Here is a 17,252-nt window from a genome sequence, read left to right as displayed (position 1 = left end):
CACAATTATAGCATGAACAATAGACAATTATCATGAATAAGGAAATATAATAATAACCATTTTATTATTGCCTCTAGGGCATATTTCCAACACACCTTTCCTTTTTACATTTTATCCTTTGGCAAGCACATTGTGTTGGAAAGATCCTGATATATATATATATATATATATATATATATATATAATTGGATGTAAGTTAGCATGAACTATTATTGTTGACATTACCCTTGAGGTAAAAGGTTGGGAGACGAAACTATAAGCCCCTATCTTTCTCTATGTCCGATTAAAACTTCATAACCACAAGTATTGCGTGAGTGTTAGCAATTGTGAAAGACTAAATGATAGTTGAGTATGTGGACTTGCTGAAAAGCTCTTATATTGACTCTTTCTGATGTTATGATAAATTGCAATTGCTTCAATGACTGAGGTTATAGTTTGTTAGTTCTCAATGAAGTTTTTGATTCACACTTGACTTTGTGGATAGATTGTTACTTTATCATAAGAAATAATATGACAATATCCATATATATTGCTGTTATAAGAATGATCATGATGCCCTCATGTCCGTATTTTACTTTATCGACACCTCTATCTCTAAACATGTGGACATATTTATCGTTATCGGCTTCCGCTTGAGGACAAGCGAGGTCTAAGCTTGGGGGAGTTGATACGTCCATTTTGCATCATGCTTTTATATCGATATTTATTGCATTATGGGATGTTATTACACATTATGTCACAATACTTATGCCTATTCTCTCTTATTTTACATGGTTTACATAACGAGGGAGAATGCCGGCAGTTGGAATTCTGGGCTAGAAAAGGAGCAAATATTAGAGACCTATTCTGCACAACTCCAAAAGTCCTGAAACTCCACGGAAGTTATTTTTGGAAATAATAAAAAATACTGAGCGAAGAAAATACCGGAGGGGGCCCACACCCTGGCCACGAGGGTGGGGGGCGCGCCCCCTGCCTCATGGGCCCCCTGGTGGCCCTCCGGTGCCCATCTTCTGCTATATGAAGTCTTTCGTCCGAGAAAAAATCATAAGCAAGCTTTCGGGACGAGACTCCACCGCCACGAGGCGGAACCTTGGCGGAACCAATCTAGGGCTCTGGCGGAGCTGTTTTGCCGGGGGCACTTCCCTCCGGGAGGGAGAAATCATCGCCATCGTCATCACCAACAATCCTCTCATCGGGAGGGGGTCCATCTTCATCAACATCTTCACCAGCACCATCTCCTCTCAAACCCTAGTTTACCTCTTGTATCCAATCTTTGTCTCATAGCCTGGGATTGGTACCTGTAGGTTGCTAGTAGTGTTGATTACTCCTTATAGTTGATGCTAGTTGCTTTACTTGGTGGAAGATCATATGTTCAAATCCATTATGCATATTAATACCCCTCTGATTATGAACATGAATATGCTTTGTGAGTAGTTACGTTTGTTCCTGAGGACATGGGAGAAGTCTTGCTATTAGTAGTCATGTGAATTTGGTATTCGTTCGATATTTTGATGAGATGTATGTTGTCACTCCTCTAGTGGTGTCATGTGAACGTCGACTACATGATACTTCACCATTGTTTGGGCCTAGAGGAAGGCACTGGGAAGTAATAAGTAGATGATGGGTTGCTAGAGTGACAGAAGCTTAAACCCTAGTTTATGCGTTGCTTCGTAAGGGGCTGATTTGGATCCATATATTTCATGCTATGGTTAGGTTTACCTTAATACTTCTTTTGTAGTTGCGGATGCTTGCAATAGGAGTTAATCATAAGTGGGATGTTTGTCCAAGTAAGGACAGCACCCAAGCACCGGTCCACCCACATATCAAATTATTAAAGTACCGAACGCGAATCATATGAACGTGATGAAAACTAGCATGACGATAATTCCCATGTGTCCTCGGGAGCGTTTTCCTTCATATAAAAAATTGTCCAAGCTTGTCCTTTGCTACAAAAAGGATTGGGCCACCTTGCTGCACTTTATTTACACTTGTTACTTGTTACTCGTTACAAATTACCTTATCACAAAACTATCTGTTATCGATAATTTCAGTGCTTGCAGAGAATACCTTGCTGAAAACCGCTTATCATTTCCTTCTGCTCCTCGTTGGGTTCGACACTCTTAGTTATCGAAAGGACTACGATAGGTCCCCTATACTTGTGGGTCATCAGAGCTTTCCCCCTTGTGTGGCGCCCTTCCCCCTCCTCCAACCTACATATATACATTTAGAAGCCCACTGTGGTCCTAATCTCCTCGCTGTAATTCTCCAATGACGATTAGCTTTGCACCGCTAAATGCTGCCGCATCATGAAGACAGTACGCTTGCAATCTGTGGAGAGGTCGTGTCTTACGCTCGAGGGATCATTCATCGACGGTTCGAGGGACTCCAAGTATGATCTACACCGAATCGTCTTCTTCCGCTGCAACTCGGAATTGGTAACAATTCGATCCAAACCATTATTGCATCTTCATAGTGTTCCTAGTTCATCATAGGGCGTTTTTTTCTACTACGTTTCCCAACAATGTACTAATTAGTGATGTCATCCTTGTTACTTTAATAATTCTCATGACCAGGAATACAAGATCATCATCAATACATGAGCTAGTCCTAAGCATTATAAACATGAAAAATATAATAATACATCTACTTCCTTTAGGGCATATTTCCAATAGCCACAACATCGCATGCAGAGGGGAGAAAGGAGCTTCGGGTTTGGGTTTTCATCCCCCCCCCCCCTCATGTTAGATGGAGGCTGAGCTCGAGATGAAAACTCGCCGAGGATGCGGCAGGGCGGGCTGAGGGAGAGGGGGAGAATTGCGTATGTGCCATGGGAGAGGTGATTAAGAAGATGAACAATGCATGGACACGAAGACGTTTGGCCGCTCGTTTACAATCCAACATAAAGCCATTCTGCGAACCAACCTGTGGTTGAGATGGTTAGGTGGACAGTGATATCCTCAGCCCACCAGGGTTCAAATCCTGGTGCTCGCATTTATCCTGGATTTATTTCAGGATTTCTGGCGATACGCTTTCAGTGGGAGAAAACGTTCCCATCGACTACGAGGTGCCTACGCTAACTTCGTAAAATCTCATGATGATATGCCGACTCAGTCTTTTGGAGATGCTCAGTAGGGTGTGCGTGTGTGCGTTTATAGAGGTGAGTGTATGCGCGTTTATATGAGCGCTTGCTGTTGAAATATATTATCCACCTCCCTCCATCAGTTCAGACTTTTGAATGAGTTGGCTGGTGCATGAATTCAATATGGTATCCGAGCCAAAAGGTCTTGAGTTCAACACTCTGCCAATGCAGTATTAAATAAAACGATTCTACGGCCTACATCGATCACACGTCTAAGGACTTTTGGATGAGTTGGCTGGTGCATGAATTCAATACTTGCGTCTGTGTTAAAAAAACATAAAGCCATTATGAGAAGAAGAAAAACCCGTGTTTTGCGAAAAAAAAGAGTTCATATTCATGTTTCTTTTTGTTCCAAACAAACGAGGGCTGCCGAACGAAAATATTTTACACGGATTGAATGGAAAGGGAAACACGAAGGCCGTGACCGTGACACACCATTTGTACACAACCTTGACCATCACATCACACGACGAAGAGCAAAGCAACGATGCAAATCCGAGACGGGTCGAGCGTTGGGCTCACGCGCCAATTTACGCGTAGTCCTGGTCGGCGACTGGCTGGTAGGACGCGATGAACACGTCGCCGTACACGAACCCGGCGAGGCCGCCTCCGATGAGCGGCCCGACCCAGTAGACCCAGTTGCCGGCGAAGTTGCCGGCGGCGACGGCCGGGCCGAAGGAGCGGGCGGGGTTCATGGAGCCGCCGCTGAAGGGGCCGGCGGCGAGGATGTTGGCGCCGACGATGAAGCCGATCGCGATGGGCGCGATGGTGCCGAGGGACCCCTTCTTGGGGTCCGCCGCCGTGGCGTAGACCGTGTACACCAGCGCGAAGGTGATGACGATCTCCATCACCACGCCCTCGAACTCGTTCATGCCCGCCGCCACACCGTGCGTCGGGATGGCCTGCGTTTACAGTTCACCGGTAAGTTGGACGGTAAATTACACGGCAGCCAGTGTGCGATCACATCATGTGGCGAGTACCGACCTTTCCGTGGGTGACGAATTTGAGGAGGAAGCAGGCGGCGGTAGAGCCGAGCAGCTGGGCCACCCAGTAGAAGATCCCGGTGAGGATGGTGATGTGGCCGCCGACGGCAAGGCCGAAGGTCACGGCGGGGTTGAGGTGGCCGCCGGAGATGTTGGCGGCGATCGCGACACCGACGAAGAGGGCGAAGGCGTGGGCGATCGCGATCGCCACAAGGCCAGCCGGGTCGAGGGCGCCATCGTCGGTGAGTTTCCCTGCACGAACCCAGTTGCCACTTAGCACTGAGGTACTGGTACCATACGTTCATACTGATCACCGTTGGATTCACGGAGACAGAGGGTTCACACAGACACGGTGACTAACCGTAGGCAATGGCGGACCCAACGCCGGCGAACACGAAGAGGAGGGTGGCGATGAACTCCGCCACATACGCCCTGACGGACGTGGCGCTGAAGGAGTCACCGCAGCTCCCGAATGCGAGCTTCACCATTCTGCTTTCACTCTCTCTTGCTACCCTGGAAAATTACTGTCTGTACCACACACTCAAAGAGGGCTGATGGCTTAACACTGATGAGCGAAGTCCCTTCACCATTAGGACCCTTTTATACACGCGAAATCGTGCTAACAGCTTAATGGCCAGCTCCAATTGCAGACTAGAGTATTTCTGGGCGGTGCGGATGATTATCATAAACTGTTTAATTTAAGGATTAGCTTGGTCTATGATTGGTACTACCAGGCCGCCCAACCGCACCATGCTTTGTTCAAATGTTCCGTTGCTATTATGAACTTCTAGGGAGTATTTTATCTCATCCTGTGATGAAATAATACTATTTGGTTAAGGGGAGCAATTAGATCGCTGGGAGGGTTCGCTGCGCCGTCCTTGTTGCCTCTGTTTGTGTTTCTCATGAAACCAAGTCAAGTTTATTCAGCTCTTTCAATGTTTTCTGAATTTTTATATACTTCGTAAAGTTGAAATCATGTTCGTTTTAAATGACACTTTATCCGCTTGATTGATCAATAGCTATTGCTAAAGAGTTGCTCAAAGTGTTATGGGGCTGGTACAGTGAACTTTCCCATATGTCAATGTTTCGGCCGTTTGCAATGAAGTCCATGTAGATTTCAAATACAAAACTCGTGTTATTGCGGTGGCAAGAAGGCCGTTTGCGACTCATGTTACTATCGGGGATGGCAAGAAGGCCTCCTTTTGGTCTTCCTCATGGCTTGACGGCAAGCCACCGAAAGATATGGCACCTCTGATCTTCAAAGCTTCGAGGAGGAAAAACCGAACGGTCCATGATGCCCTTACTGATCATACCTGGGTAGCGGATATTGCGGTGGAGGCCTTCACGGCAGAGCACATTGGCCAGTTCGTCCAGCTATGGGATCTCATCTCAGATATCCAGCTCTCCCCAGATATAGAAGATTCCATCATCTGGACCCTCTCCCCAAATGGATGCTACTCTGCGAGCTCCGCCTATAAGGCGCAGTTCATGACCGCGCTGCCTTGCTCCTTCGGCTCGATTGTCTGGAAAACGTGGGCGCCTCCCAAATGCCGCTTCTTCGCTTGGCTCGCCGTCCAAAATCGCCTCTGGACCGCGGATCGCCTGGCCAAACGTGGATGGCCACACCAGCCCTCCTGCCAGCTATGCCGGTGCTCCCCTGAGACGGCGAGACACATGCTCTTTGAATGCCGTTACTCCAAGAGGATCTGGTCCGCGGCGGCATCCTGGCTCTCCTGCCCGGAATTACTGCTTAGCATGGGCTCTGGTCGCCCCAAGGTGGTGGACTACTGGCAGGCCTTAGCTAGGTCGCCCTCTTCCTCTCCCAAAGGTCTAAAAACGGCTATCATGCTCATCACCTGGGAAATCTGGAAGGAAAGAAATGAGAGAGTCTTCAACAAGAAATACTCTCTGCCGGTGGTGGTCATGCACAAGATAAGAGAGGTAGCAAAAGATTGGATTCTAGCGGGAGCAAAAAACCTGGCGGATCTTGTGGGCTGATCTGTTTGTTATTTTTGTTTTTTCCTTTTCCTTTGGGATGGCCTAAGCCATTCCCACCTTGCTGTTGTTCTTGCTCCTTCTTTATCAATATAAGGCAAAGCTTTTGCCTCGTTTCAAAAAAAAAAAATACAAAACTCGTCCTGGTATATAAAAAAACTGAACAGCCATTTGGTAGTGCATACTGTAGACAGAAACCTGTCTTCTACGGTTCTCCATGACAGGGTAAATATTAATGTTGAAAAATCGCATCATTATGCAACTTTGTGCATACTGTATTAATAATTTTTATTGGCGGTGTGTTGGAACATTATTTTCTTTAGTTTTCTCTACTGGACATGGGCTTCCCTGGGCACCAACCCAATATTGTTGGTCCTCTTTTCGTTGTTGATTTCTGCATTCGTGTGTGTTTTGTAAATCATTGTATTCTGCTCTGTTGCCAGATTGGCAAAGCTTTTGCATCTTTAAGAAAAAGAATGAGAAGCCAATCCATGGAACTTCGGAATATGTTTTAGCGAAAAACACACACACACACACTCTCTGTGGTACTACTTAACATGCATTAATAGCTGGCGAGAGTTTATGTGGTGTAGCAAACAAAATTGCTCCTTCGGGGAGTCGCATATTGTCATCACTTTACTCATTTTCACCCAGCCTGTCTGTTCCGAACAATGTCTGAAACTGTCTACTGGGGAGTATATCGTTTAACAGTAGACCAGGAAGAGTTATTCTCAGTTCAGCTAAACAATGTTTAGTAGATACACTAACTAAAATATGGTGAAAAAAGTGAACATGTGAAATGGGTTGGCTAAGTGATCATGACAGGAACCAATCGAGAACTCGGCATTCTCCAAAGTCGGCGAGTCAAACAATGTTAATTCTGCCAAGTTAGCATCAGGTACAGCAATTGAAAAAATTGCAGTGATGATTAAGACTTAGTCTCTTGGTTTATTTTATTGTGAGATTTGTAATGCCTTTCCTTCAAAGAAAATTGGGGTTTAAAAGAGGGTTCATACCGTGCTGATATCGGAGTTTTCAATTCTCAAAACTAGGGTTGCGGGATGGTGATAATCAATAGAAATTAACTCTTTGCAGCAAGGGCGGCCTCTGACTTAGAGGGTGGACGCCCCCCAATGACCGGCTGTTCGTGTGGTTTTCACCTTCAGTGTAATTTCAATGGAATTTCAAAATTTCCATTAATTTTGGTACATACCAAAATAATTGCCTTTTGGTCAAAGTATTTCATTAATTTCCGTAGTACACAAAAATCGAATAAGTTTTACATTATTTTTTGAATTTTCAAAATATTTGTTTGGATCACAGTCAAATTCAAGTGAAAATTTTAGCCGTTTGGCCTGAATGAAAACCAACTTTACTGAATTTCAGTGCAATTCAATAGTTTCGACAATAGCTGGAATGTTTTTAAAATAAAAGTTTAAAGCCACTCTGACATACTAAAGCGCATCGAGCTAGTAGCTCTCTTCTTCGGCAATTATCTCTTTCCTAATCCCAGCAAGTCAAAGTCTTGCCAGAGATGCAAGGTCTTGTGTTCCTGTCACGCAAGCTATGCGCACATCATGATATCATCCAAACATGGTACAATAGTCTTGAGAAAACTGCAAGAATCTTTTTTCATAGTATTCTGCCGTTCTGCGATGCCAGCAAATTTGCGACTTGCTAGAAAAACGTTTTGGCGGTGCAGTGGGTAGCACTTTTTGGTTATGAACGGAGGCCGATGGGCACTAACTTGCAGGGATTAGGTTTGTTGTTTGCTTGTCCTGCTCTCTTGATTATTCAGTGGCAACGCTCCGGCGTGGCATGCGGTTGTTTAATAAGGCACCTTTTGTTCTTTATTACGGCTTTACCTTATCGTTTTGAGCAAATGATTGTGGAACCGTGCATACATTGCGGAGCCTTTGTCTCATGAATGACACTGTTGTTGGTTGATGGCTGACTGTCTTTGTTCCACACGGTTGCCCGTGGTACACATATATGTAGGCTCACTTTAGAACTGACATCTAAAGTTTGAAGAGAAGCTTGGATTTCCCCCCAAAAAAAAGAACAAGAAGAGAAGTTTGGATGAGTTTTGTAAACAAAAAAAAGAGAGAGAAAGGAAACAGGGCCTCTCCATCTGTTGATACAAACAAACATCTTAGAACGTGTTTGGTTGCTCGTATCTATTTTGCTTGCATTGCATGCTTGTCTCAGTTGGGTCTGATTGAGAAAAATAAGCTAAAAGCAACATTTGCATGTTGTTTAGTTGCCTTCATACCCTCTGGCCTGGCTGAGACGAAAGGGAAGGCAGGCTGTTTTGTTGCTCACTTGTTTAGGCGTATGAAAGACCATGCGGTGCCCCCATGTTTGGTTTTGGTAATTGATGACAATCTCTATGGACTAATGGTTTCCTTGAGTTATATTTGAAGGTTTTGTCCATAGGCTTTTCTTGGAGTACATGTGTTGGTTTCAAGGAGAGTTTGTGTCGACCAAGGTGCTATTCAAGGAATTATCCAAAGATTGGTCATTTGAGAGTTGAGCTTATTACAAGCATGTCTTTAAGAAGAAGCGTGTGTGATCATTCATGTTTACCTTCAAGACATGATCCAAACGAAGAGAGTTGGAAAGATTCAAGGTTGATCAAGACCAAGTCAAGAGTGAATCAAGTTGATCAACTCACAAAGAGTAGAAGATGTACCGAGAGGGATCAAGTGATCCCATGGTATGTAAGCATTGTCCATTGCACTTTGTGTACTAACCCATGGTCTATGTGAGAGTCTATGTGGGGTTAGGTACGTGTCCATGGGCTTGCGTCAAGAGGATGATATCATACAACCCATGGGAAGGATGACATCAAGTGGTGATTGTCATCAAGATTGTCGTGTGCAATTTTAAGTGGAGAATCACGAAGAGATCAAGTGCTTGAAGCTTGCCATCCATTGTGGTGTCAATGGACTTGTGAAGATGTGCCGAAGAGTGGCTCACCCATAGTGGAGTATGGGGGAGCAATCATCTAGTCTTCATCGACCCAACGCAATCAAGAAAGGTGGTCCATCTTGAGGAGGACAAGATCGTCATCATCTAACTCAAGTGGATCATGTGCAAGGCAAAGGTTTGCCCTTGATAGGTTTTCTATTTTACCGGTCTCATGGTGGTAGTTGGGAGACCGGGTTATAGGATCGATAGCCGTACTATCAAGGGGGGCTCTCAAGTGAGTAGCTTGATCGTATCGTTCGTCGAGAGCTCAAACCATTGCATCCTTGCATCATGTTTCTTGGTTCTTGTTTGGTTCTCTTTGTGAGTCTTAGAGCTTATGGTCATCTTGATGACAAGCTTGAGTTCATCGAAAACGGAGTTCGCATGCGTCTTCTATGATGTTTTCGGTGTTGGAGGTTTTACCGGTCTTATCCGAGGAAGGGTCCTCACCATTTTCTTATGGGCCTTTTCTAATTTGCTTCTTATTGATATTTCTTTGAAGATTGTGTTAGCCCTTGTCGCTAGCTTTCCAACAAACTTGGTTTCATCGAATTCGGAGTCCGTTTGCAAAAGTTGTGGCAGTTTTGGTGTTCTGAAAAGGCTGCAGCGGTACTACCGCGAATTGGAGCGGATATATTTTTTTACTACCGCTCCAGAGCAGTACTACCGCGGCTCCTACAGCGGTAGTACCGCTCCGGACCAAAAACTCGTCCAAGTCTTGCGGTGGTAGGCCCGGATGTATTTTTTAGTACCGCTCGCAAGCAGTAGTACCGCTACCATTTGCAGTAGTACCGTGAGGTCGAGCGGTAGTACCGTGAGGATGAGCGGTAGTACCGCTCCGGCGGTTCTTCTGGCCTTTTGCCTCCTCGCTGTTGTTTTTCAAAGGGGTACTTCCGCCCTAGAGCGATACTATCGCTCTGTGTGGGCTGTGAGCATAACGGTTGAATTTTTCCCCACCTATAAAAGGGGGTCTTCTTCCCCAATGAACCTTATCCTTTTAGCTCATGTTCTTCCCCCATTGTTGACCTTCTTCGAGCTTGCTAACTCTCAATCCCTCCAATGATTCTTGCTAGTTTTTGAGGGAAAATAGAGAGGAGATCTAGATCCACGTTTCCACCTATCACTTTCTCCTCTAAGTGAGGGGAACCCCTTGGACCTAGATCTTGGAGTTCTTCGTGTTCTTCTTTCGTTCTTCCTCTCATTTTCTTCCCTAGCATTAGTTGCTTTGATGGGATTGGGAGAGAAGGACTTGGGCACTCTGTGTGCCCTTGCCATTGCATTTGGTGCATCGGTTTGAGTTCTCCACGGTGATACGTGGAAGTGAAATTTGAGAAGCTTGTTCCTCTTGGGTGCCTTGGCGCCCTAGACGGTTGGTGGTGTTCGGAGCTCAATCATTGTGGTGTAAATCTCCGGGCAAGCATCGGGGTCTCCAATTAGGTTGTGGAGATCACCCCGAGCAATTTGACGGGTACCGGTAACCGCCCCCAAGGGTTGCCAAAGTGTACGGGTTCGGTGACCGCCCCCAAGGGTTGCCATTTGTACGGGTTCGGTGACCGCCCTCAAGGGTCCCTTAGTGGAATCACGGCATCTTGCATTGTGCGAGGGCGTGAGGAGATTACGGTGGCCCTAGTGGCTTCTTGGGGAGCATTGTGCCTCCACACCGCTCCAAGCGGAGATTAGCATCCGCAAGGGTGTGAACTTCGGGATACATTGTTGTCTCCGCGTGCCTCGGTTATCTCTTACCCGAGCTCTTTACTTATGCACTTTACTTTGTGATAGCCATATTGTTTCTTATCATATATCTTGCTATCACCTAGTAGTCTATCTTGCTTAGCATAAGTTGTTGGTGCACATAGGTGAGCCTAGTTGTTGTAGGTTTTGTGCTTGACAAATTAACCGCTAGGTTTATTCCGCATTTGTTCAAGCCTAAACCGTAATTATTTTAAAACGCCTATTCACCCCCCCCCTAGGCGACATCCACGATCTTTCAATTGGTATCAGAGCCTTGTCTCTCTTTGTTAGGCTTAACCGCCTAGAGAGTAAAGATGTCGACTAGGGGATTAGGATTCTCTCACACTCTTAGTTTCGATGGCACAAATTTTGATGTTTGGGTAATTCGCATGCTTAATCTCTTTAGGGTCATGGACCCAAATTTAGAGCGAATTGTAGATATGGGTTTTTTCTCCTCCAGAGGATCCTCAAAGATTATCTTTAGAGGATGAGAAAAACTCTTATCTCAATGCTCAAGCTTCTAATGTGCTTTTCGATGCTTTAAGAAATGTAGTTATATTTCAACTCATGTCGTTCCGGGATGCTCATGAGTTGTGGACAAAGCTTCAAGATAAATATGGCATGTCCAAGTTTTGTGGGGATGATTGTTCTCCCTCCACATCCGGCCGTATAGTCTTCTCAACTTCTTCTACTTCACCTACATGTGACTTGCCACAAGGTAATGATATGGTGAGTAGTGTTGGTCATTGCAATGATGATAGTATGTTTATTGTGGATGATCCTTCATCACTATCTTATTGCAATGCTCCTTCTTTGGGCTTTAACACTTCGAGCACTCCAAATATTTCACATGATTGTGTTGATAGTCCTTGCATATCATGTAGAAATTGCTTGACTAAATCCCATGATGATATGTTTACTATGTCTTGTTGCCATTATAAAAATGCATATATGTCCTCGAATTGTTGTGCTAACAATGCAGAGGAAACCCAACACCCCATGGAACAAGATGTGGTCTTGAATGGTGCTTCAACGGATCCTTCATCATCATCTATTGCATTTTGCCTTATGGCCAAGGCTTCAAAGGTATCTCCCACTTTGAATCCCAATATATCTTGTGATGATGGCAAGAGTGATGATGATGTTGATTATGATGAAGTGAACGATAATGTTGCCTCCTTAAAAAATAAGGGGGAAATGATTTTTAAAGCTCTTCAAAAAAATAAACTTGCTCGTTCCAACTTCATGGAAATCATGTCTCTTGCCATTGAAGGCAAGAAATACATTGAGGAGTTGGAATCTCATCTAGAGGAGCATGAGGTCACCATTGAGAAAATGGAAGCTCATGAGCGTGATTACGCAAATGAGATCGCCGAGCTATCTCAAGCTCTTGAACATGAAGAAACCACATCTGAATCTCTTGAGGAGACCTTTGCTCTAGAATTATCTAGAATAAAGGAATCTCATGATAGAGCACTCGAGGTGGCCAATGATTTCAAAACTAAAAATGATAAGCTTGAAGTTGCTCATGCTAGACTCCTTGAGGATTTTGAGCACCTCGAAAATGGCTCAAGGGTCATAAAGGGTGAGCTCATCAAACTCACTGAGTCTCATGCTCAACTTAAAGCTTCATATTCAGAAGAGCTTGCCAAGTTGTCTTCTCCTCTTGTTGCTAATGATGATGCTTGTGATACTAACTCTATCTCTTGTGAAGCATCCATATTAAAGGAGAATGTTGAGCTAAGGGCTCAACTTGAGTTGCTATCTAGCAATTATGGGATGTTGGAAGAAAATCATGTAAACCTCACAAGCTCTCATGATGATCTTCTAGTATCCCATAATGTGCTAAAGATAGCTCATGAGGCCATGCTTGCTAAGGTAACATCTAGTGAGCCTCATGTTGATACTAGCACTACTTTTGGTCAAAATGCTATATTGCCTTGTGCTAGTCCTCGCGATTCATCCATGCATAACATTGGTACATCTTGTGATAAATTGCTTTCCTTGCCTTGTTGCTCTAACGATGAAGCTTATACTTCCTCTAGTACTTGTGTTGAGACTAACCATATAGAGAAAATCAAATAGCTCAAGGCCCAAGTCACTTCTTTGAAGAAAGACTTGGAAAAGAGTCATGAAGGAAAATTCACACTCAACAATATCTTGAGTGTGCAAAAATCCCCCAATGACAAAGGTGGAATTGGATTCAACTCCAACAAGAAGAATAAGTCCAAAGTGAACAAAAGGAAGGGCCAAGAACAAGTCAAGAATTCGGCCAAGATTGTTTGCTTCAAGTGCAAAGTAGAAGGGCGTCATGTTAGATCTTGCCCATTGAAGAAGAAGGCCATTAGTGACAAGCAACAAGGGAAGTGGCCACAAGTTCGATCTCATGCTCAACCACAAGTTGAAGAAAGTCCTCTTCCCAAGAATCCTCAAGCTAATGCTTCTCAAGTTGAGAAATCAAGTGAGAAGAAAGTGAAGAGTAGACGTTGCTACTTATGTCGTGAGAAAGGTCACCTCGCCTCTTCATGCACTAGTGGTAACTTATCCAACCCAATTATTATTGATGATATCTATTCTCTTGGGAAGGATAAGGTTGGCAATGTGTTTGTCAAAGTTGTTGGTACTCAAAGTGGTGTCGATAAGAGAACCATTTGGGTAGCCAAGCCTATTGTGACTAACCTCTTAGGACCCAACTTGGTTGGGGACCAACAAGCTCAAACTTGATCAATAGGTGTTGTTGGAGGGCACTGGGGACTTGGCTACTTTATGAAGAATTAAGGGGACTTCATCATTCTAATTGTCTCAAGCCAAGTTATTCGAATTATCAAGTTTCTATCTTATATCCAATGTTTCTCCATGCAGTAACTTGTGCTTAAAGTGTTTACATTGATAGTTACTTACCCCTTTGCATGTTTGGTTTTGTTCCTTGCATGTGTTTGTATATGTTGTGCTTCCAACGTGATTATCTTGTGCAATCAAGTATGTGTGTGTTGGTTTGCACATCATGTACGTGTGTGTCATGCATTGAGCCTTTTGCATCTTGTTCTTTTCTTAGTTGGCTCTTGTGAGAAATTAATGGAATATCCCATTATGGGGGAGTGATGTGCTTTGTGCACCTCACAATCCTATATATGTGTGTACATGAGTAATACCATCTAGTATTGATATTTCAAGATTATCTAGTCATTATGTGGTATGTCTTCTCATGAGAAATTCAAATTCTATATTGTCCATTAATTATCTCGTGTTGGATCATTATTTTGCCTCTTGTTTATCTTTAATTGGTATCACATTATGGGGGAGTAATATGCTATGTGTATATTACTAGCCTAGAAAATGTGTACATTTGAGATATTGTCACCTAGAATTGATATTGTAAATTATCTTGTTCCTAGGTGGCATGTTAGCTCTACAAGTTGCAATTTGCTTTTGTTTGATGTGAAGATGATGTCGGATATCCTTGTTATCTACCACCGGGAATTATTTCCAAATACTTCTTGTCTTTTGACAATTGGTACTCACTTATGTGTGGTAGAAATTATTGATCATCTTTACATTGGCCTTTGCTTTTATTTGCTTTATCTCTTGCCTAGGATTGTGTCAACTCCCATTGTATTCCATACCACTTGTGGATCTTGTTAATTTCTTGACCTTGTCTAGTGTTTTCTAGATATAGTGAAAGTGGTGATCCCACCTCGTGCATTTTGTATTCAAATGCAAATTCTCTATAATGCACTAGTCTTGGGGGAGCTATCCTATTCTCTATAAAACACTCATCTTGTGATCCTTATCAAGTGTGTGTTTGTGGAAGGCAAGCCGTTTCTTTTTGGTGCTTTGTGCCATCATGAAACTTTGTAGAGGGCTTGGTTTGTTTGGAACCATTCTCTCTTTTGGGAGTTTGACATCTTTCTTTTTGAGTGTATCAATGGATATCTCATTCCTTGATGTATCTTTTATGGATATCCTCCAAGTGATGATTTATTCATTTGGTATCTTTTCTTCGCTTGGTATTTCTTTGTCTTTTGGTCTCGGTTCTTGAAAGTCTTGAGCATGCATATTTACTTCTTGTAGTTTCTTTGGCATGCTTTCTTTCTTTGACCCAATATATAGGGGGAACTCCACCAAGTCTCAAATTGGATGAGATGTGCATGAAATTCATTTTCATATCTATATGCACATATTTATGTGGAGTTTGTCCTATGTGTTGTTGGTTCTCTAACTCTTTGGTCCCAATGAGTTTGGGTACCATTTTGTTTGTGTTGTTGTTCTAGGAACAAGTGGAGATGCATTGGATGCTCGGCTCACTCACAAGGAAGGTGGTGTCACCATGTGCTTATTGGAGTCAAGCTATGATGATTAATGAACTACTATCTACCTTTAATTGGTATCTACTACATCCTTCCAATGTTATCTCGGTAACAAGTATCTTCATATACTTCATGCACACATTTCTTGCATCAACCTTGTGTAGGTTGTATCATGGCATGTTATCCATTCTTTCTTGTGATACTTGTTTCCTTTCTCAAAGCATCCCAACAATGATGTCTCGTTGCTAGTTGTGATGTCTTTGATGGGTGTGTGGTAGGAATTCATTTATATACTCTAAGACCATATCTAGCCATGTGCTATGCTTCCAAGCAAATATCTTATTGGTATATGTATGACTTCCTTTTGGATATCTTGTTCCTTCGTGTTGTAACTATTTCGGGTGTACATCCTTCTTTGTAGATATATATCATCATGATCTAGTCTACCTAGAACCATATACACTTGAGAGAAATTACATCTCTAGATGATATCCTTTCTTTCACGCCCACCTTGTCTTTCTTATGTTATTTCTTTGGTGGCTCCGTGAAGGCTTTTGCCTTGAGTGCGTATCATATCTCATTGCATCTTAATGCACTCTTGTGTGGTGAAGATTATTTTCCTCATGCTTATCTCTACGAGGCTTTTTCCATCTTAATTGGTATCCCTCGTCTTGATGAGGCTTTCATCTTCTATCTTCGCCACGGGTTGTCACAAGCATAGGTTCTCTATATGCTTATTAGTAAGCTTGTGAACCCATTTGCTTGTTGTGTGTGGGAATGATAGGCCTTGCACTGTGTTGCCTCATTCTTTCAAGACTCTATTGATGCTTAATGCTCATCCATACATTAGTCTTCTCAAGTGCATTGCCTTGACTCACACACATCATTTTGGTTAAGCCCATTCTTAAGTTGCCTCTTTCACCTATTGCTCTACCATGTGTTTGTTACATGTACTAGGCTTAGTTTCCTATATGCTCACTTGCACTTGTTGTAAGTTTCTATTGATTTTGGGGGAGCTATGATCCTATTTTGTGCACTTTGTTTCCAAATTCAAATATTCTTATGTGTGCACAAATCATGGGGAGCCTCTCTATTTTCTTTAGAACACTCCTTTGCTCATATCATAATATCTTTTATTCATGTAGCTCGTAGGATCTTTGGCCTAGTTGGTTCAATTGGTATCTTTTGATAGCTTGCTTCAATTGGTATCTTTTGATTGCTTGATTGCTTGTTTCTCTCTTTGTTATGTCCTTGTGGCATATCATTCCTTTAGCAATCTTGGTGCCTCAATATAGTTGGTCTTCCTCCAAGTATTACCGCTGGATATGTGTATTGCATTCCACTCTCTTGTTGAGAAATACACAATTTATGGAGGAACACAATTTATATTGGCCTTCTATGTTTTTCGCCCATTTTGGCAATCGATGCCAATGGGGGAGAAGTTTCAGAGAGTTTTGTGGAGAAGTCTTCAGAGTTTTCTCCTTGCTTTGGTTTTGTTCCTAAGCATTTGCATCTCATACACATGCATTATTGGTTGTTGCATTGCTTGGTGATGCATAATTCCTTGTATAAACTCTCATGAAAGTGATTGTCATCAATTACCAAAATGGGGGAGATTGAAAGACCATGCGGTGCCCCCATGTTTGGTTTTGGTAATTGATGACAATCTCTATGGACTAATGGTTTCCTTGAGTTATATTTGAAGGTTTTGTCCATAGGCTTTTCTTGGAGTACATGTGTTGATTTCAAGGAGAGTTTGTGTCGACCAAGGTGCTATTCAAGGAATTATCCAAAGATTGGTCATTTGAGAGTTGATCTTATTGCAAGCATGTCTTGAAGAAGAAGATTGTGTGATCATTCATGTTTACCTTCAAGACATCATCCAAACGAAGAGAGTTGGAAAGATTCAAGGTTGATCAAGACTAAGTCAAGAGTGAATCAAGTTGATCAACTCACAAAGAGTAGAAGATGTACCGAGAGGAATCAAGTGATCCCATGGTATGGTAAGCATTGTCCATTGCACTTTGTGTACTAACCCATGGTCTATGTGAGAGTCTATGTGGGGTTAGGTACGTGTCCATGGGCTTGCGTCAAGAGGATGATATCATACAACCCATGGGAAGGATG

General features: G+C 43.1%; 1 protein-coding gene across 1 annotated transcript; it reads right to left on the bottom strand.

The window, feature by feature from the left end:
* Nucleotides 1–3,448: 3,448 nt before the first annotated feature.
* On the bottom strand, nucleotides 3,449–4,739 carry LOC123130765 (probable aquaporin TIP2-1). The gene is made up of 3 exons (XM_044550579.1): nucleotides 4,484–4,739; nucleotides 4,124–4,374; nucleotides 3,449–4,041 (listed from the first exon to the last, which is right to left on the bottom strand). Exons 1-3 carry the CDS (start codon nucleotides 4,608–4,610, stop codon nucleotides 3,670–3,672), a joined length of 750 nt encoding a protein of 249 aa, XP_044406514.1. The 5' UTR covers nucleotides 4,611–4,739; the 3' UTR covers nucleotides 3,449–3,669.
* Between the last annotated feature and the right edge of the window lie 12,513 nt (nucleotides 4,740–17,252).

Source organism: Triticum aestivum, chromosome 6A (assembly GCF_018294505.1).
Source record: "Triticum aestivum cultivar Chinese Spring chromosome 6A, IWGSC CS RefSeq v2.1, whole genome shotgun sequence".
In the NCBI taxonomy this organism is placed as follows: domain Eukaryota; kingdom Viridiplantae; phylum Streptophyta; class Magnoliopsida; order Poales; family Poaceae; genus Triticum; species Triticum aestivum.
This window is presented reverse-complemented; position numbering and strand designations above follow the sequence as displayed.